This window comes from Gopherus flavomarginatus, chromosome 13, assembly GCF_025201925.1.
Source record: "Gopherus flavomarginatus isolate rGopFla2 chromosome 13, rGopFla2.mat.asm, whole genome shotgun sequence".
In the NCBI taxonomy this organism is placed as follows: Eukaryota; Metazoa; Chordata; order Testudines; family Testudinidae; genus Gopherus; species Gopherus flavomarginatus.
Window position 1 is genome coordinate 5,717,131 of NC_066629.1, and position 22,182 is coordinate 5,739,312.

At 44.7% G+C, this 22,182-nt stretch overlaps 1 protein-coding gene across 1 annotated transcript in view; it reads right to left on the reverse strand.

Annotated features, from left to right (window-relative positions):
- Positions 1–1,408: 1,408 nt before the first annotated feature.
- LOC127033538 (bone morphogenetic protein receptor type-1B-like) overlaps positions 1,409–22,182 on the reverse strand; it is a 25,664-nt gene continuing 4,890 nt past the window's right edge. The window contains exons 2-11 of the mRNA XM_050921478.1: positions 21,364–21,821; positions 18,042–18,144; positions 16,374–16,482; positions 11,109–11,205; positions 10,175–10,310; positions 9,391–9,583; positions 7,514–7,811; positions 6,338–6,513; positions 4,537–4,667; positions 1,409–1,534 (exon numbers count right to left, since the gene is read on the reverse strand). Of these exons, the coding sequence (XP_050777435.1) occupies positions 1,409–1,534; positions 4,537–4,667; positions 6,338–6,513; positions 7,514–7,811; positions 9,391–9,583; positions 10,175–10,310; positions 11,109–11,205; positions 16,374–16,482; positions 18,042–18,144; positions 21,364–21,821 (1,827 nt within the window). The remainder of the gene's footprint in view (positions 1,535–4,536; positions 4,668–6,337; positions 6,514–7,513; positions 7,812–9,390; positions 9,584–10,174; positions 10,311–11,108; positions 11,206–16,373; positions 16,483–18,041; positions 18,145–21,363; positions 21,822–22,182) is intronic.

Sequence of the window (22,182 nt, forward strand, 5' to 3'; positions counted from 1 at the left end):
TTAGAAAAAGAATTCTCTATGCATTTCTAGGTTTTAAAAAACAGTGATAGGACCTGATAATGGTCAGAATAAAGAAAAAATTCAAACAGTGTTTCAAAAGGGACTCTGAGAACTGATGTTTCTTTGTGCAGTAACCATGGAATTTTTCTTCATAAACAGTAACACTTCATAATGGGCGAAAGCTTGGACCAGATTGCCCACCCCTCACCTCTTCCACTGACTGCAGTGGGAGGTTTTGGTTGAAAGAGAAACGCAGCACTGGGTCCAATTCTGCCTAAACAAATCCAAACCGCACGATCAACTAACTGTCAGCAGTTCCCTCCTTTCAGTCCTTATCAACAGGAAGTTAAGAAGTCTCACTACATTTAAAAAAGTAACAACAAATAATCCCCCAGAATAAACAGGATTTTTTTTTCCTAAAAGCGTTAATGCTTCTTTCACATGCTGAAGGGGAACTCTCACTCATGTTGTGTATAAGTGTCTCCTATGCAACATTTTCATATGCGGTTCACAGCAGCTTCACTCACCAGTGGTTTCTCTGGTAAATGAAAGGCCGTTAAGATGAACTAAACTCGTTCTTGAGTGAACCTGTTCCCACATCAAAATTCTTTACTTTTCAGTAAAAAAGGCTAGAAAAAGTGTGCTTTGGCTTATCCTAGAAACCAGAAATCCAAAGGGTGTATGAAAAACCACAAGGCCCACAGAACTGCCATTGATACATGGCTTCTGTTTTTCTCCAATTCAGTAAGTTCTGCCTGTGACAGGCCACTAGCAGAAAGTCAAGAAAGTAGTACCTTTACATAATAGGGAAGCTTTCTAACCAGGGTACATCTACACCGAGAGAACAGAACACACGAGACTGTGAAAAGTAGTCTCTATACGAAGGTAGCTTTTAAGACAGTTTCTTTTAACTTCAGAGCCGCTCCTCAATATTTTTGTTTTCTGGTGGCATGCAAATCTTTTTATAAATCAAAAAAAAGTCACTTTACTTTCATCTTCAGGCACAGTTTCTTCTGATTTTTTAATGTAACAATATAGGTCTTTACTTCTCACGATTTTTCATAAAAATTTAAAACAGTGTCTTCTTTTAAACAATCAAAAATAAAATAAAATAAAAATAATGGGCTTTCACAGAAAACAACATGCATAATCTCGAACCAGTTACTGAAATGGTAGTTCCCCATGCAAACGGGGAGCAGACGAGCCTTTTCTGATCTTGTGTGTCAAAGGCCGCTGATTTTGCAAAGGCTCCTCTCCTCAAAAGATGTTAGTTAAATCCACAGTTGCTCTGAAGCATGACTGTGTTCAGGATCCATATTAGTGAATGCTTCTGATTCCTCTTCATGTCCTCTGACCAGAATGGAAAGTCGTTTTGGATGGGCTTTCGCCAGAGATGTCTTTTGTTGAATCAGATTGTAATGTCCCGTGACTCCATCATTTTGGCAAGTGTTTTCTTTACTCGCAGGGCTGTGAGCCGAGAAGCAGGGTCATGAGCCCAACACTCTGTCATGAGTTTTTCCATTTGTCTCAGGCACTGTGGAAAGAAAAGATTAAAAAGGCTCATACTTGGGTCAGCTGGAATGCAAGACTGCTGTCCCGAAAAACTGCAGTGTATTCTAAAGGCGATGCCAGCTGCTATGCCACAAAGAAAGGTACACGCTGGATGGGATGACATTTTCTGTATATTGACTGCAGTTCTCAGCAGGTCACTCAATTTGAACATTTATAACAAACTGGTTTCCACATTTGGTTCAAAAATCCAACATCAGAAAAGCACTTTTCCCATCTCCCTTCCCTGAATGCTAAGGAAAACCTCTCTGATAACTTCCCCTTAATGTGGGCTGCATGACCCTTGTGCAGCAGGGCTTTGGGTCTGAAATGCAACACGGACAATAGGGTAGAATTCACTCTTTCAGCCTGCAAAGTGACCCCAGGCTTCAGCACAGCCTGAGCGTGGCAGCTTTTCCAGCTGCTGTCCCACTGAGTCATCTTGCAGGACTTCTCACTCACCCGACTCTATTCTATGTTACTCTTATCCCCATAGTATGAGACGATCTTGTCGATGTCTGCTGTCTGCCACAACGATTCCTTCTTTTGTGCCGGCCCACTGGGGGACAGTCACTGCTCCTGACATGGGAAAGGAGGTACAGAGGACGTGATGCACAGCTCTTCTGCCTATTCTTTGCTCTGTCACAGAGGGCCCTCGCAGGCCATCTGCACTGGGGTGAATCCTAGGATTTAAATCACTGCAAGTCCCTGTTGCTATATTTGAAAAAAAATGGCTTTGGAAAAAACCCTTCCTGATGTTTGCATAAGGCCAGGAAGGCTTTAGCGGCCTGAGAGGGGCCCTAGATAGAAGTGTCCTGTAACCAGAGCCATCCCCTGGATAGGGTGAATCAGGGTGATGTCTGGGCCCTGCACACCCCTAGGGATGGCCCTGTTCATCACCACTCCTTGATACCACCTCCATGAACCCTCCTTCATTAATGGCAAGAACAGTGAAACAGCACAGGTCGGAAAGGTGGGTGCAGAGCATAAAAGCGCAGCAGCATTTACTAAATAACCAACGAAGCCAGAATCTTTTCTGAAAGTGTCTTAGATAAAAATGGGTTGGGAACCCATGTGGTCGCATGCACTAATTTACTAGGTTTGCTACCTGGCAGTGTGGTCCCCATCCTGGAGCTGGTGATGCCAACTGCTCGGAGAAGAGTAGCTAACTCAGCAAGCCTGCCCAGCACCTGATGGGTGGTAGCAGCCAGACTAGATTCTTTATTTCTCTGCGCTAAAGCCTTTCTAACCAGCCCCACTACAACACAACTTCCCATTTGCCTGACTCCCAAGATGAAGTCCCCGTTAGGCTTTGGTCAGCGGCAGTGCAAGACAGGTGGTTCCTTCACTGTTAAACAAGTACTCAAATTTCCAGGGATGGGGGTGTGGGGGGGAGGTTAACCCACGCCCCACTTCTCTGACTGCTTACAACTCTTGCAGCTGAGATCTTTGATCCAACTGCCAAACGCTCAGCCGAACGCTGCTATTCCCAAACCACACCTGTCTGCTACAATAACAGCACTACACTATCCCCTTCCACAAGATGAGTGACCTCCGCAGAGCGTCATCGTCAGTCGGCAAGTTTGTCTGAGGTACATCCATTATTGCTCTACTGAGCAGAAACGCCATTTTGATTCATTAGAAATTCTCAGAGGACTGAGTTCAGATCCTCCCCTCCCCTCAAACCCAGCATCCCTAAAGGAAAAACACCAGTACGCTTGGGAATGCTGTTTCCTAGAGCCCATTCTTAGGGGAAACATACACATGTGCAGGCAAAGAGATGCATTCATACCTAGAGCCCTGCAAATCCACCAGTAGCCACTTTCGATCCGCGGACCATTTCTGCAGAGAGCAGCGCAGCTGTGGCTTCAAATCTGCATAGGGCTCAGACAGTCAGAGCTGGCAGGCAGCTGTGAGGAACCGTGGCAGGGACACCAGGGCTGCTTGGGCCTCAGGCCCAGGGTAAGTGGAGGCTCCTCCCAGCTGCCAGCTCAGACCTGCTGCCTGGCCATCGTAAGAGCTGGGCAGGCGGCAGTGAGGAGCAGTAGCGGATCCTCCACCTGCCCTGGCCGGGGGCCCCCGAGCAGCCCCAGTGCAGCTCCACAGGCCTCCTCCCTCCCCTCGGCCACGCTGGCGTGGAACCCAGGCAGGGAGCTGCAGCGGACTCTCCTCCTGCCCATGGTGCAGGGGGGAGCACCAAGAGCAGCGTCCAGCTGTGTCTCCGCCTGCCGACTCCACGCAGAAACCTCACAGCTGCCAGCGCACTCCCCCTGAATTTTTGCGGATGGCGGATCGGATGCGGATACAATATAATCTCCTTTTTAAAAGGTACAATGTAAAGGCAAGTGGACCCCAACGTAGCCCGTTAGCTGTATTTCTAAACAAGTGCACTAGGTGAGGGTTTTGGCTGCGATTCCTGGACGCTGTGGTATTGTGTACAGATGGTAAAATGAAACTTACTGGAATCATGCCCTCAGGACTGCAAGCCTGGGGTTGCCCCCATCGCAACAGAACCAGGGCTCTCAGAAAAAGGGCCACTGACAATCGTTGCCCTGATTTAAAACAAACAGTCGTCCCCAGTACACTACGCAGCGGGTAATTTTGCAAGTAGGTTGAGCTTCCGGCCAGCCACTCTTTAACAGTAATTCTGACAAGGGAAAGGGAAAACATGCATAAGAGCAGAGCTGAATCATACAGTCTGCGTGCTTTCACGATGTGATTCCGGTCGGTATGAAAAACATAACACATCTTTCTGAAAAGACTTCAGGCCAGCTCCTCAGGGAATCAGAGCATCTACCTCAGTGGCCCTTCCGTTCTGGGGCAACATGGCAGGTGCTAAAATCAAATATAACCATCTCACTGATCCTAACAGGCACAGTGCTATGTTTGAAAATCCCACGTGTCTATTCCGGGTGAAATCACAACAGTTTTGAGGACAGATAAATGGCAACGTAATAAAACTTGCTTTATTTTAAAAGGATTTCTTACCTCGTCACTTCTCCATCTACTGGGTAATGCAGGACGGAGCTTCTTTCTACACACGATCTCCCACATGTCCTTGCAGGAGGGGTCGGTGGGCAGAAGATCATGGTATGGAAGCTGGTATTTGTCAACTATTCCTGAAAGAAACATTTTCCAGATGCATCATAACTGCAGGATAAAAATCCCAGGGGACTAAGGATGTCTGGACTATATCAACTACACCCTTTTGGACTCTACCAGTCACACATACCTCTGTGTTGCTCAGCATAGACACTAAGGATACGTCCACACTACTCACCAGATCGGCGGGTAGCAATCGATCTATCGGGGATCGATTTATCGAATCTCGTCCAGACGCGATAAATCGATCCCTGAACGTGCTCCCGTCGACTCCGGAACTCCACCAGAGCGAGCAGCAGAAGCGGAGTCAACAGGGGAGCCGTGGCCATCGATCCTTACGGGAGGTAAGTCAATCTAAGATACGTCAACTTCAGCTACGCTTTTCTCGTAGCTAAAGTTGCATATCTTAGATCAATCCCCTCCCTCCCCCAGTGTAGACCAGGCTTAAAGAGTATTAGCCATGTGAGCTATTCTATTTTGCTTTGGAGAGGGGGTCATCTTTTTGAAGAAAATGAAGTATGCATCTGACAAAGTGGGTATTCAACCATGAAAGCATATGCGCCAATACATGTGTTAGTCTATAAGGTGCCACAGAACTCTTTGTTGCTTTTCTAGGTTTGCAGCCTGTAATAATACCATTTGGGATCCAGATCTCACAATCTGAGCATGAGCGGATTTTGGACCTGATCCTGCAATGTGATACACATGGGTGGATTCATGGGCCTACAGAGAGCCTCAATGACTTCATATGGCATCCAACTGTAATGTCGGGGCCTCATTCTGTACTTGGATAGCAGATGTCCAAGGAAAATTCAGGATGATGTTGGAATGGTGATGACTGAATAGGTGCCTCTCTTCCCTCTTACTAATTCCTGCATCCTGGCTGCATTTCTGCCTGCCACGGAAGCAACTTGTGTTTTTTTAAAGATAACAGAGAGAGAAGAACAGTCAACTGCCTAATAGTTGTCTGTTTAAATCATTTGTCAACTGTAACACCTAAGCAAAATCACCTCATTTTCTTTCTGCTCAAACAGCAGAGTGTTCCTACTCCAGCAGAAATGTTTACCACTCTGAGGCTATGTCTACACTACCACGGTAAGCTGACCTACACTACACAACTCCAGCTACGTGACTAATGTAGCTGGAGTCGACGTACGTTAGGTGGAGTTACCGTGGGGTCTACACCATGGGGTGGGGGTGGGGGGCGACAGGAGAAAATCTCCCATTGACTGACTTTACTTTTCTCATCAGGGTTACGGTATAGGGGTTGCCTAGAGAGTGATCTGCAGTCGATCTGATCGGTCTTTACTAGATCAACTAAATTGACCACTGGTGGATTGATCTCAGAGAGTCAATCCGGCTGCAGTGTAGACCTTCCCTGAAAAAACCCACAAATTAGCTCCATGTTCCCACCACAGGGATGAATCATTGCATCTTTAAATAGGCTACTAAAACATAGTGTAAATCTTTGTTGTTAAACTAAGACTGAAGATGACAAGACCTCAGTGCAAGGAAGCAGAAATGAATAGGCTCAGGACTGCCAAGGTGTCTACCCAGCTTAGTTTATTGCAACAAAATCTACTACCCAGAAAGAAAGGACGGAACTTGAAGCTTCAGGTTATAAATGGAGTTTGCTGCTACAAGGAAAAGTCACGTCCCACTTACCAACAATATGTTTGCCATTTACCTTCTGACACACATCTCCTTGCTACCTCCCAAAGGATGAGTCCAAAACTGTACATATCAGCCATGAGATATGACTGGAAGCGATTCCTATTCAAACTTTTATCCAACACCTCAGGAGCCATATAGCGCTTTGTGCCTACCAGTTTTTTAGGTGGTACGTCCACCCCATTTTTATCACTAAAAGGAAAAGAAAAAGAAGAATCAAACATACAAAAAGTAATCTGAAAAAAAATCACCTCAGAAAACCCAACTGGATGTGGAGAAAAAACAAATTCAAACAAAAATCATTCTTGAACAAGGTCAAAAATAATGCATAATCTTAATGGAACAGTTCTTCTAGAGAAAGGTACAGACTGTGACCAGCCCCCAACTTCTGAAAAGGCTTACTTGCCTCAGGTGGTAGTAAGCATTCAAATGCAGAACCACAACAGAGAGAAAACTCAATAGGGACCCTGGCAACATTTGGGAGATTTTGTTTAGCATTAGACTTAACGCTAATGCAGGCGATACCAATCAAATCTTCATTAAATGTTGTTTTCTTAACATGTTGTTTTCAGCATACAGTAATATTAATTGGTTGTCTATTAAGGACAACTTACTGAAAATGGAATTTGTGTGCAAATACTATTAGAACTACCATTTAAATACAAAACTGCTGTTTATAAACATGCAATATATAATATACAGGTCTGTCGCATCTTACACTGGGGTTATGTTCCGCACTCAGAGCATAAAGCGAAAATCGCGTCTAGTCAAAATTACATTGAGTGTAATGGCGGGCGGAATCGCCCGCACTACAAGTACGATATTAAAATTGTTATTTTTCTCTTTTTTTTGTTTTTGCCAACCACATAAAACTGAAACTGTGCAAGTTAAATGCGCGTAAGATGTCACAGACTTGTACCTGCCCCTAGTACAGTATAATGGTGTATCATATATATTACACCCCACAAACAATAAAGAGTCCTGTGGCACCTTATACACTAACAAATGTATTGGAGCATGAGCTTTCGTGGTGAATACCCACTTCGTCGGATGCATGTCAATGATACAAAAAGATACCGTGGTATCTCTCCGATCCCTTTCAATTAAAAAACACCCATTTTATTGCTGACATTAACAAGCCTGGGGGCAGGAAAGAATTCACCCACAAAGAAATGCACCTCATTTTACTCACCTAAACCATTTAACTGCCAAGCCTAGGTCTGCTATACAGCAGGTTCCATCCTTTTTCACTAGGATGTTCTTACTTTTCAGATCTCGGTGGGCAATAGCTGGCTTGACTTGAGTCCCGAAGATCTCCATGTGCAAGTGGCACAAGCCGCTAGCAGAAGAATAGGCCAGGTTTAGCATGGCTTTTGTATCCAAGGGAGTGGATTTCAGATAATCATACAGGGAGCCATGCTCATGGTAGTCTGTGATAAGATACAGTTCGGTCAAAGTCCCCGTACATTTAATGTCCGCAGCAATGAACCCTATGGGGAGTGAGGAAATGTTTTCAGATTAATATTTTTTGGGGCTTTTGAACACCACACACGACTCTACATTCTCTCTCATCCACTTGTGAGTTTCAGCTACAAAGTTCAACTTCTTTATATTATCTATATTGTATTCAGTTAGTAAGGATATGAACCATGCCTGCATCAGCATGTATTAAAAATGTGGATTATATTGCATGAAAAAAGTGTGCAACAATTACTCTGAGTGATTCCAAAGCTATATTAAGACCAGCTCAAGCTAAAGGTTATCGCTGGTTTCTGTCTAATCCCCAGGTTAAAGGTTAAATTGTGATCGAGGGGGACAGGGACTTCACCAAAAAAACAAAACAAAACACCCTCTCTGTCCTTTGCTTGTTCAAGGGAAGAGTCGAAGGAATCACTCAGTTAAGCAAGGTTGTCTCATTTCAGAAAAGATATACTGGCATTAGAAAAAGTTCAGAGAAGGGCAATTAAAATTATTAGGAGGTTGGAACATGTCCCACATGAGGAGAAATTAAAGAGGCTAGGATTTTTCAGCATGGAAAAGAGGAGACTAAGGGGGATGTAACAGAGATATATAAAATCATGAGTGATGTGGAGGAAGTAGATAAGGAAAACTTATTTACTTATTCCCATAATACAAGAACTAGGGATCACCAAAATGAAATTAATGGGCGGCAGGTTTAAAACAAATAAAAGGAAGATGATCTTCATGCAGCACACAGTCCACCTGTGGAACTCCTTGCCTGAGGAGGTTGTGAAGGCTAGGACTATAACAGGGTTTAAAAGAGAACTGGATAAATTCATGGAGGTTAAGTCCATTAATGGCTGTTAGCCAGGATGGGTAAGGAATGGGGTCCCTAGCCTCTGTTTGTCAGAGGGTGGAGATGGATGGCAGGAGAGAGATCATTTGATCATTACCTGTTAGGTTCACTCCCTCTGGGCCACCTGGCATTGGCCACTGTCAGCAGACAGGATACTGGGATGGATAGACCTTTGGTCTGACCCAGTACGGCCGTTCTTATGTTCCTATGTCTGCTCAGTTCTTGGTCACCCTAGGGACATAATTGTGTGGGGAAAGATCACACAAACATCCAGCAGACACAAGGGAGACATACCTCCTGACGGCTCTCCCTAGCATAGCGTGGCTCCAAATCGCCCCCTACAGAGAGCTCTGTACAACGTGCATAACTGAGTTTTAAACAAATACCCTGAGAATGCCTTCAGTGTCTCTTCTTTTTCAGTTCCACATGGTGTCATTGTTAAATGTCAGTTCAGTGGCCTGGAGTTTGCTTTCTAAAAAAAGAACTCCAGACACAGGTGGGAAAAACAGGTGTATGGTTGTTGGGGATTACAACCTCCCAAAACCAGTTACTCTCTATCTGCATGGAGACCCTTAAAACGATTTGCTTTTTGATATCTGCCCCATGGAGAGAAGTATATTGTGGTTAATGGCAAAGCATGGCAGGTGACTAAATACATGAAGAAAAGGACATCAGCAAGTACAAAGTTATTAGCAAGAATAACTAAGAAACTTAAAACGGCATCATTTCTATCTTTTATTTCACTCACTCACCCAAAATGTTTTCATGCCTCAACAGGACAGTCTCGTAGATTTTAGTCTCTTTCAACCAGCTGGCCTCCTCAGTGGCGAAGAACACTTTTACAGCTACCTTTTCTTCACGCCACTTTCCCATCCAAACTTCTCCATAGCGACCTTTACCGGTCTGTTTCACCATCTCAATCTGCCTTGCTATAGTAATTTCGACCTGTTAAATCCCAAGAAATGTCGTTTAAATATACTCCACAACATGGGTTTCATCTCTCTTTGTCCATCTCCTTCTCTCATGCTAAAACATAGGAACCCTTGCACAAAGCTGGAATGCACAGGCCACAAGTCAGATATTAGGAATGGCAATATACAGAAACCTGTAGGAGAACACTTCAACCCCCCTGGACACACAATAGCAGATTTAAAGGTAGCCATCCTGCAGCAAAAAAAACTTCAGGACAAGACTTCAAAGAGAAACCGCTGAGCTTCAGTTCAGTTGCAAATTTGACTCCATCAGCTCAGGATTAAACAAAGACTGTGAATGGCTAGCCAACTACAAAAGCAGTTTCTCCTCCCTTGGTATTCACACCTCAACTGCTAGAAGAGGGCCTCATCCTCCCTGATTGAAATAACCTCATTATCTCTAGATGGATTCTTGCCTACATATTTATACCTGCCTCTGGAAATTTCCATTACATGCGTCTGACAAAGTGAGTATCCACACACGAAAGCTTATGCTCCAATACTTTTTAGTCTATAAGGTGCCACAGGACTCTGTGTGTGTATCTAAATTACATTCCTTTCTTACCATAGGGAAACTAGACCCACTTCCTCTGCTCTGAGACCATTGAGTTGAGTCTTTCAGGGTTTCCCCTGGAGCAAAGTAAGTCTCATCCTGTTCAACTCCAATGCAGTAATGAGGTCTGGTTGCTTGCCTTTTTTGCCTATGATTTTAGTGAAAATTAAATTAGTTGACAGTGCAATGAGGAACAGATGCTACACAGAAAATGCTACTCACATTTAATTTTTAGTCATTCAGAAGTCCCCAGCAATTACCCAAAGTACGAGCTAGTCTCATCACCGACTATTTTCTGATCTATTTGCAACATTAGAACGCTTTCGGTCTATGAAAGGGGATGACTATCATCTGCTGGGGAATCCAGCATAATTTTGCATAGCCAAGTACCAACTTTAAACCCCTAATTCAGAGAATAGTCCTAAAAACAGAGATGTAGTAAATCCCTCGCCTTTTAGTTATGAATGTTGTGGGTTTTTTATGACCAAACAAAGGTATTGTTATGAATTTATCTGTGCTTTCTGAATCTCCCTGCCTCTTTGGGTAGAGTTTGTGAATTTGTGTCAACCTTGTGTACACTGGGTTAAAAGGGTTGTGAGCTTTATTTACTATAGCGTGTCTTTGCACTATTGTTTTCTTTAATTTTCAGTGTATACTACTCTGTGTTGTTTCCCACTGGAAAGCTTTTTAGGACATACTTTCTATGAAGGATGCTATACAAAAGACCAACTATTTTATGGGACATTATATTGATGACTTTGTGATTTTAACATTAACAAAATATACAATTTTTTCCCTATAATAAAAACAATGTGTTTTTAATTGTTCCCCAATTCCCTCCTGTTAATTTTTTTTAATTTTACAGTTCATAAGCCGGGGTGGGGGAGGGGAAATTGATGTTAGCAAGAAATCTGAAGCAGATAAAGTTGAAATACTTCCCACTTACCTGAAGTACCAGAATATGATGAGAAGTACCAGGAGTATATTGCAAACGATCACTGAGATCAGCAAGGCCCTATGACCAATGTTTCCTTCAAAACAATCTGATTTTAAAAAATCAAAAAAAGCTTTGTACAATGGCTGTGTTTTTGTCTTAGAAGCCAACGCTGCTCTCTCACATCTGAGATGTCTTTCCCATTAGGTTGGGTGTAACATGCATTCTGCCTTCCTGGGGTTAGTTTCCCATGTAAAAAGACACACAAAAATTTATAACTATATTAAGCAAGAGAATTGTTCCCTTTCTTTTCTACTGCAGCATTGCGTAATGCAGCACTTGATTTCAGACCCATTTGAGGTGTTCCTTCTTTAGCTCTCATTGAACAGGGCAAACACAGCACATGGAACAGCAATCGAGGGCCTGACTGACCCAGCAGTCTTTACTCAGTCAAAGCTCTCACTGGTAACTCTAGTGCTTGTGACTGAGTTTGTAAGGGAGTATTTAGCCCTTCATGACCAATCCACTAACCCCCACCGCCTCAAACCTGGGATTTACACTCCTGTATATTACGTATCTTGTCAGCTGGGACACAGACTTTGTCCTGTTTGATGCCTCTTTATCTTAACTAACTTTTATTAATTTCAGAAAACTGAGAGTCTTAACAAAAGCAATTCCTATACCCAACTGTATCTACCCCAGCACAGAAGACATATAAGGGATGTCTAATCCCTGCTAGGGCATAGAGCTAAAGTCCCTAACATTATATTTACATCAATGTAAGGATCTCTCTCTCTCATAGCACTATAGCAGGAAAAATTATTTGTTTTTTATTCTTGCAATTGTGGGAAAATGTATCATTGCAGATGAGCCATTCTTTAAAACCGCTTCAAAATGCAACATTACCAAGCAACACGTAAGATTTGTGATTATATAAAAATAACTGAAAAGTTTGAATTAATCCTTGCACGCTATACCCATTTTCGGCTCTAAAATTTAGCTGTCATCTCCAAATTTGTAGACGCATTTCAAACACACGTGTTGGACCGTCGTGCATATTCTCATGCTGAAAACTGAAGAAATCCTGCACCATCTTCTTTTAAAACTGCAGAGTCTCAAAACTGTGATACTTTAGCACACTCCCCACCTCCAGCTTGGTGTTCACTCTTAGGCAGATAAAGATGAGATTTTCTCAAGTCCTCACCATCTGATTGTCTTGCATCTTCCACACAAATGCTGAACACACAGTAAACAGTGACAATTCTAGCCTTATTGACTCACCCTGGAATAACACTATTATGTTTCAGATTTACGAGGGCAGGAGTCAGCAACCTTTCAGAAGTGGTGTGCCGAGTCTTCATTTATTCACTCTAATTTAGGGTTTGCGTGCCAGTAATACATTTGAACGTTTTTAGAAGATCTTTCTATAAGTCTATAATATATAACTAAACTATTGTTGTATGTAAAGTAAATAAGGTGTTTATAATGTTTAAGAAGCTTCATTTAAAATTAAATTAAAATGCAGAGCCCCCTGGACCAGTGGCCAGGACCCCGGCAGTGTGAAAATCAGCTTGTGTTTCGCCTTTGGCACATGTGCCATAGGTTGCCTACTCCTGTACTAGGGTAATGAGACAAAGAGGATTCTAGGGGAATCTTGGCTTACTGTCATGCACTTTTCTTTTAAAGATCCACTTCCCTCTCCCACCTTTGCTTCCAACTCTTTCCTTCCCTCTCCTTCCCATCATGAGCAGAGATGACCTACCATTATCTGCCTTGTGAGCACATTGGTCATGTTTTAACCTGACATTACCTGGTCCTGGAGCATTAACAATGTAAACATTCAAGCCATGGCCATCGCCTTTGAAAGGAGACACCAACACAGGGCCTATCAGGAAAAAAACCTAGAGCACATCATTCTCATTGGAGCAGCAGATTTCTACCTGAACTGTCACTCTGTGTGTGCCAGGAGCTGAAAGTGAGAACCCGGTGGGGAGTCCAGTTCTCTCTGTGAAAGAGGTGGCAGCTCAGGGGGCTCAGCTTCTATTTCATGGTTTGTTAGCAGTCTGGGTCTGCCGGTCATTTCCCTCTAAAGGTGTGGCTTGGAACAGTTGAAGCTGTCACTGTCTATTGGCTCAGGAGAGACTAAACAGAGTCTGCAGACTATAGGGGGAGAATTCTTCATACTCTGGAGACTAGGGAAATACATTTGCAGCATGGCCCTTGTAGGGTACAAAGTACAAAGTAGCATCTCTCTGTCTTTTTGGCCATAGGGGCCAACGAAGCTGGCATCTGCCACAAGGTGCGGGATGTATCAGCTAGCATTCTGATCAATGGTAGGGCAAGCCTAGATGGGTCTGAGGGGGCCAGGATATCCACTACCGGATCTACATCCACCTTGATCTCCTCCACTTGGCTCGCCAGGCTCTGAGCGTCACGCTTAAGTAGCTGCTGAAGCACCTGGTTGTCCTCTAGGGCTGGTGCCACTGACGTTGCCACAAGTGCCTCATCTGGCGAGGAAGAGGAGATGACCACCTGCAAAGGACCTTCCTCTGTACCCTCAGCCTCTGCAGGGCTCTGCAGCACATGGTACTCTGGTTGCGTGGCTGGTGCAGATGTAGGATGCGGCACCGTGGCCGATACCAGGGTCAACGCCAAACGACGAGGCGTGCTGGGCGGGGTCTGCGGCATCGGAAACATGGTCCCTGTCGGTACTACTGTCTGATTAGGCGATGCCGGGTGCTGTTGTGGCACACTCCTGTCAGACAGTGGTGCCAGTGGTAGAGGCATTTGCACCAGAGCCACCAACGTCGAGGAGACTGACACAGACCTGGAGCACAGACCATGCACATGTCCCAGGGACTGACGGTAGGCCCAGGGAGTCCAGAACGGCCACTGGGACGGCAGTTGCCGCTATTGCTGCCACTACGCCGGGTAAGGTCATTAGCTTGCCTGAGAAGCCGAACTCCTGTTCCTCCATCTACTGGAGCGGTAGGATTCCGCCTTTGAGTCCGAGGTCTCCAAATAGGAGGACCGAGGGGGAGCAGTAACCACTGTCACCGGGGAGCGGTGCCATGAGGCCAGGGAGTGCTCTCTCTGTGCCGGTGCTGCCGGAGCGGCACAAGGTGGGAACTGGGGCAACATCCTGGCCTGCTTGCCCCTTGATTGAATCGGGGGTAGGGCTGTGTCTAGCGGCTCTTTCCACAGGCGTGGGGAGGCCGGCACCGGGAGGCTTAATAAGTCAGAGGCCACCTCAAACGCCTCCGGCGTCAATGGGGGATGCACATTCTCACTGAGGTACGGGGATCTAGACCGGTCCTGACTCAACAGCACCCCCATCGGGGCAGCAGTCAACGGGACCTTGGGAGGGTCCAGTTGTGGCTTGGCTTATCCCACCGCAGTCGTGGATGCCGCTGGCCTTTTAAGGTCCTGGTGGGGTGATCGGTCCCTCACCGGCCTCTTCTTTTTCGCAGGCACTGGAGATGGTGATCGGTGCCACACGGAGGCTGATTTTCTATGTCCCGATTCTCTCTGGTGCTGGGACTTAGAGATCTTAGACTGGGCCTCCTGTCTCGTTAGCGGTGCCGGAGCACTGTGCACCAAGGATTAGGTGCTGGGCGCTGGATTGGCAGGCTTAGGGTCCGAGTGTGGCTGTAAAGCCGCCTCCATCAGGAGCACTCTGAGTATCTGCTCTCTGTCCTTAAGAGTGCTGGGACGGAATCCCCTGCAGATACCGCACCAGTCTCTTTGGTGGCTCTCCCCGAGGCACCTCAAGCAGGATGAGTGCAGGTCACTCTTCGGCATAAACTTCACGCAGTCCATGCAGAGTTTAAACCCTGGGGACCCGGGCATGCCCCAGTGGGGCGACGAATATGTTGGGGGGGAAGCCCCCAACAACTATTTAAACTATGAGAGAGGAAACAACTACATACACTTAAACGAGACACTGCTAGGCTTGCTGCAAGAGCAAGCGAAGTTCCAGCTAGCTGTCACCGGCGGTAAGAAGGTGGAGGGTCGGCGGGCCCCTATATAGGGCACCATGGAGGCTATGCCAATGTCTATAAATCTCGTGCTTACCCAGGAACTGCTGTATTTAAAAAAAACAAATATTGTACAACTTCTAACCCAAACTGGACATGCTTTTGTGCAGAGTGTTACTGTATTGTTTGTTCTATAGCTCTGAAACACAGAGGTCATGGCGACGCCTAGACCTTATTCTCAGAGGGCCAGTTATCAGCGGCTATAAATCGTCATTAGTTCCATTGGCTTCAGTGGCACTACCCTGATTTATAGCAGCTGAGGATCTGGTCCCAAGCGTCATTCAGAAACTGTTGTGTAGCTACAAACTACAATCTTTTGAGATGACAGAGGGCATTTGTGACGAAGTGGGAATGTTCTTGCTGTATTATGGGAATGCTGAGTGAGGAGTATTGACCTGGGAATCTTGCAAGGGAGTTTTGCTGGGACTGGCTGCATTGGGGAAGGGAGGACACCTGAACATGTAACATGAGAACCCAGGAGGGGAGTTGGAGGCCAGGTGACACCTCTTCCCAGGAACCTGGACAAGGGACACAAAGGCTGGGGGAGGAGCTGGGGAGAGGCTGAGTGAGAGGCTGGAGGGAGTTTCATTTTGGAGCTGGCTGGGAAATGGAGAGGGGCGCCCGACGGGGCTTGGGCTTCCCACCGGGGCTGCGATCTCCCTGGGGCCCCAGATGGACCTAACTAAAGGGGTCCTGTTGTCTGTACCAGCAAGACCTGTTTTGGACTGCGTTCCTGTTGTCTAAATAAACCTTCTGTGTTACTGGCTGGCTGAGAGTCCCGGTGAATCGCAGGAAGTGGGGGGTGCAGGGCCTGGTCTCCCCACATACTCCGTGACACCATTCATGATTGTTATTCTATATTTGTATGGCATGAGCACCCAGAGGCCTCGGTAAGTCACCTCCGCTGCCCCGCTAAGCACTGTACAAAGTAAGAGATAGTCCCTGCCCCAGCACAAGCTAGACTGTGAGCTCTTTGGAGCGGGAACCATTCTTTTACTACGCTCAGTGCCTAGGGCAATGGGTCTCTGATCCTTGACTGATGCCTGTAGGCATGATGGGAATACAAACAGAGGTAAACACCAGCAACAACCAAGACGATACTGTTTCTGAATATTACCAGAACAGCTACACGATACAAAAAAAAGTTGTTTTTCCATGCAGGTCGTCTAATTCTCTTTTCTTTTCTAGGAGAAGCACATGGACCTACTGATTTAAGGCTATATTTTCGTCTTTCTCTTACCGCTATTTCTCAGAGGTGGCAGTGCTGGGTGAAGGTTTTCATTGCAGAAATCTTTGTCTCTGCAGCACGCAATAGAAAGAGTTCTTCTCTCATGTATTATCAGCATATCCTGCAACAGAGAAAGTCACAGAGAACTGTGTGAGCAACTTGGTTCTTTTAAACAGACACTGTTGCTTGGGCGCTGGAGAAGGAGATAGACCTGACATGGGAAACAGCACCACACCTGCCAGAGCAAAGCAGACAGAATTTTGCCCCAAGGCCAAGATTTCCAGAAACAGATGCCTAACGTCAGGTGTGAATTCAGAGACTTTAGGATGTTCAGCATTTTGGAAAATCTGAGTACTTATTTAGTAAGCAGTTAGAAGCCTCATTTTAGATTCCTATTTTTGAAAATCTTGGCTTTAGTGCATGATTCCCTTCATGTAGGGGCATCCTCAGACGGCTTAAAGCCAACATAGTCAACGCAGTCATCTATTCCCCCCAGCGAAATAGATTTGTGAAGGGCATGAAGAGGGAGCAGGAGGGGACAGAACACAGTGCACTATACTTTGGAGATATTTATTGGAATAATGGCTCCTAGGAGTTTATTACAAGCAGGTGCAAATAAGAGCAACCCTTAGCCTGCTCTAACTTGAACCAATAGCTGGTTGTCCCCCTGGACAGGCCCAGATATAGGTGTGGGAGCTGAAAGATTACTTAAGGATACATCTACACTGCAAACAAACAAACAAAGAAAATGCGGCAGCCCAGTCTCAGAGCCCAGGTCGACTGACTTGGGCTCACACTAGAGCACTGCAGATGTTTCTGCTTGGGCTGAAGCCTATGCTCTGAAACCCAGCAAGGGGTAGAGTGTCAAAGCCTGGACTCCAGCCTGAGCAGGAGTGTCTACACTGCTATTCTTACCCTGTACCCTTATTCAACACCCGGTAGCAAGAGCCCAAGTCAGTTGACCCAGGCTCTGAGGATCGCTGCTATGGGCGTGGTCTTTTATTATTTTATTTTGCAGTGTAGAGGTACTCAGAGTCATCTTCATTCCACCGGCTGTTCTGCCTCCACCGTCATGCTGAGGTCTGCACGGAACAGCTGGGGACTTAACCCCGAGTGATTTCTCTGTGTTAAACATGGAAGCCCAAAAGAGAATTGCTACATAGGGTGAGAAGCTGGTGGCAGTACCTGAAATGGACACACATTTCTCTCCCTGGAACAAGAAAACCTTCATAAAGGTGGATCCCCAAATGTACCAGCTGGACTGTCTACACCTACAGGACTTACGTTACACATCAGTGATACGCAACAACTCCGCATGTGAAAACAGCAACTTTTTTATGGCTACGCAGCACACAGCAGTTTGGGAAAGGAAGGGAAGAATGTCTTACCTAATTCAAGCTGCAGGGGGAATTTAGAGATTCAGAATGGAATTACCAGAGTGGTAGTTTCACCAGAAGAGCAGGGGCTAACATTAGTGAACTAGCAATACGGTGTGCCTGAAGAAGTAGCAAGAGTTTTGGGGAGCAGACTCCATTTCCTCAGCATTCCGTGCAGAGAGCACATTCCCCACATGACCAAAATTCAAAGCAGCAGATGTGTGCATTCATCCTGACCACACTGTTGCTGGATGAAAACTATCACAATAGCCAGACCAAACCTTGATCATAACTGTTTTCTTACCCGGCATTGGATGTCTAAGCCTTCGAAGCGTAGGCATCCTGAGGCAATTGTATGTCCTCCAGATTCTTCATCTCCTACTGTGGTGAAACAGTAGCCATCAGTCCTGAAGATTGGAAAGAGCAAAGCAGAGTTAGTTTTTTTTTAAAATGAGAGATTTGCTATTGGACATGCTGTGCCCCACAAACAAACCGTTGATAAATCAACACACTTTGAACAGCAATGTAACAAAATGCGTATGACTAAACTATTATCACGTTTAAAATCTTATTTATTTACGCAGTGTTATTTCAACGTACAAAACAAACAAATGCTTATCCTAGGCTCCTGGCACGCATACACTGCTGGATTTAATTTTAACTAAGACAGACGGCAATCACAAACTGATCACTTTTCTTCATAAAGAAGCCAGGCCACAAAGCTGACATTGTCACACAAACCCCTAACCCCCATAATTAAAAATCTTCACCCAAGGCCCGTCCCCTCTGTACAAATGTCTATCCCAGTGGCTCTCAATCCATGGCCTGCAGGCCGCTTGCGCTCAATCAGCGCACAGCTGCGGCCCGTGTGATATCCTCAGGGCCATAGAGGTAGAGTAATATATTGTGTGGATATGGCCCACATAACGCATGGAGAGTTGCATATGCAGCCCACAGTGGTAAACAGGTTGGGAACCATTGGTCTCTCCTAATCGATGGGTCTCCAGTGATGCAAAGCCTATCTTAGGAAAAGCATCAATGCTAAAGCAGGCCCACTTGTGCGTGCACACACTGTACAGAAGCAGACCTGAAGAGGCCACCGTCACTGAGCTAATGACCATGAAACACTATTAAGAGTGATAGTGGTCCTCCTTACTTTAACCATATTGCAAACTGCAACACTGTTGCGTCCAAATTCTTGACTTATCAATATCCTTCATAACTGCTTACCTGGGTTATAAGCCTAAAGTGATCCATTATACTTCCGTTTACAAGAACATGTACAACAGAGGACAAGTATACTAACAGATGGCGAGATGGTGCTGGTGACAAATGTCCTTCCCTAATGAAGGTCAAATGCATGAATGTTATCAGGGAAACAAAAAGAGCGCCTGCATCCGAGTGAAAATCTTCTCTGCTCATTTCTCATCACTTTCTGGGGACTCAACACCCTATCAACATGAATGAAAATTGTCCTGATCATAAGAAATAAAACAAATAATAAAAAAGAAATAGCCCCTTATCCTCAAACAATCAAGTCCTAGAGCAATATAATGTTTTATTAACCTCTTATTTTCTTTCGAATATTTATGTTTATTAGATATTTTCATAACAAAAGAACAAATGAACAAGGACAATAAAAGAGAAACAGACAGAAGAAGTAACTAAATGGTTTTACAAGACTTATATAAATTGGAATTTCAAATCATTATTTTTTTTACTTGAAAGAAAGGAAAACTCAACAAAACAAACAAACAAAACCACACATGCCAATAAAGACGTTGTAGGGAAAGAGGAACATCCTGTTACACACTGAAGGCATAAACACAATTTGGAAATATTAGCTGTGGCACAGAAGGACGCCGGATAGGAAAACACCAAACATTTGCTGTGGCACGTTTTTAAATTAACTGTGTGAAATCTAGTCAGAGTAAGCTTGTTTCACAGTTATTTTCAACAACAGGACAAGTTACTAACTTCTGGATCTGAATAGTAACCAGTTGCACACTACAGATCACTTTCTCACAAAAGCACACAATTTACTTTTATACTACTTAGATGTGGTGCATGAGTAAAGTAAGGAAGACAACAACCCTTTTGGGTAACAACTCCCATGACTTCATTACTCAGTCTCAGGATAGGAATGACAGGATTGCCAAGAAAAGAGACTGAAAAGAATCCATTAGCATACAATATTATATTATACTACATTTTATTTGTTTACATGGTGCCTTAGATTCAAAGCAATGAGTAAATGTAACTCAGGGACACAGTAACGAAACAGTGAACTGCAATCAACTGAAAAAGAAAAGAAGTCAACAATTGATGTTCTCTAATAAAGTCAATATACACAAGGAGGAGAAAGAAAAGAATCATATCATTAGAAGAGGTGCTATTAAGAAGGGAAAGAGAAGACTCAGGAAGTTTTGGTGTTCCACTGACTTTCAACACGACATAGACTCATAAATCAGTTTTGAAAATGGGACATAGGCTCCTAAGTCACTTAAGTGCTTGTGAAAATTTTACTTCTGATGTAAAATGACAAAGCAAGTTAGATCATGGAAAGCAGAGAGGGAGAGAGCTCAAAAACTTTGAGGGATAGAGGAAATGATTCTTTTCAGAGACAGCAATAGAAGAATGTCGCACAATCTTCAGCCCATGATACAATGAATGAAGAATGTGGAACAAAATTAAAAGGGGAACGTTTTATATAGGAAAAATGAGATTTGAGAGGGAGAATTTTCAGTGTAAAAGTTACCTTCACCCCTTGGAAAGCCACCCAGAGATCTGGGCAAGAGAATAGAAGAGAGAGTGTCTCCTAGAACCCCTGGAAGAGCTCTGTTGTGCTGGTGGGGAACAGATCCTCAAAGGGTGACTATAACACACTCTACATACAGAGGAGTGCATAGCACACTCCAGCTGCACTGTTCAGCCGTGTCAGAAATTAAAATCTTTCCATCATTAAAAGCAATCTGAACAAGCATGCAGCACATCTATTATGCTGTAGTTCACTGCATATTACATGTAAGTATGCGTGTATAAGACAGAATGATGAATACGGGGGTCCCCTATATACACTGGGGTTGTGTTCTTGAAGAGGACAGTAGACACCGAAATGACGTATACCGGTGAATTTTTCCCCATAAGAAATAATGGAATAAGAGCTGGATGTGTTCACAACTTCACCACACTCGCCTATGACAACGCTCTTTTCACCTGAACAGTGTTACCTTTTTACACTGATGGCTTATACAGCACACATTTTACACACAAAAACATTGAACAAAAGAATGTAGAATCCCACTAACACTGTTCAAACACACAGAACATTTTAACACAGTAAATACAGTACAGTGATACAGGATACAACAATGCCAATTTTGCTAAACTTAGCTAGGGGTGGCGGCTGGGTTTTCTTGGGCTGGCTTTTCGGTTGCAGAAGTCTTAAAAAAGGATTTTGTCGATGTCTGCTCTCCTTCATGACCCTTTGAATGATAGATCTCCCTGTAGCAGGCCACTGCATCACAGAGCCCTGGAGACTTTGGCAGACCGTAAAATGAAAAGGATCACCCCTCTGTATGATTTCCGTCATCTCACCCAGCAATCTAAAGAAATGGGAGAGATACTTTGTCATTAGACTCCTGGCTTCCTGCCCTATGTCACCCTCATCATCGTCCTTGCTTTCTTCAGATATCCGTTGTTGGTCCAGCTCAATCAGTTCCTCATTTGTCAGTTGCTCAGCGTGAAACTCCAACAACTCCTGTACATCATCTTCCTCCACCTCCTCAAAGTCAATATCCTTCCCCAACTTGACAATTCCTTGCTCGAAAGCAGAAATGGCATCAAATTCTATGAAGCTGTGGACAGCATCTAGCACTGCACAGCGCAAAACACCATTCATACATTGCGAAGTGACTTCTTCCCATGACGGATCAATGTTTTCCACGCCGTTCATGATGTTGAAGGACTTCCAGAGCTCCTCTACACTGGGCTTTCCTTCACCTGCCGTCTCCTTAATCAGCATGGAGAATGTCCTCCGTAGGTAACAAGCCTTGAAAGTGGCCAGCACACCCTGGTCCATAGGCTGCAGCAACAATGAGGTGTTGTGTGGCAAAAATAGGACATTGACCTTTGGGCAGAGGGCTTCATAGTCCAGTTCATGGACGCTTGTGTTATCCAGCAGAAGGAGAATCTTTAAGGCCAAATTTTCCTTCTGACAATAAGCCTTAAATTCAGGGACGGCATGGTCTACAAACCACTCATGGAAAATACTGCATGTCATCCAGGCCTTTCTGTTCGACTTTCAAATTACAGGGAGATGAGACTTGACGTAGAGCCCTCATTACTTGGGTTTTCATTGTGGTCGACAAGCAGTATCAGCATACTCAACATGACCTGCAATTAGGTTTTGACTTTCTGCCCTTTCCCCAGACCTGCTCCACTTA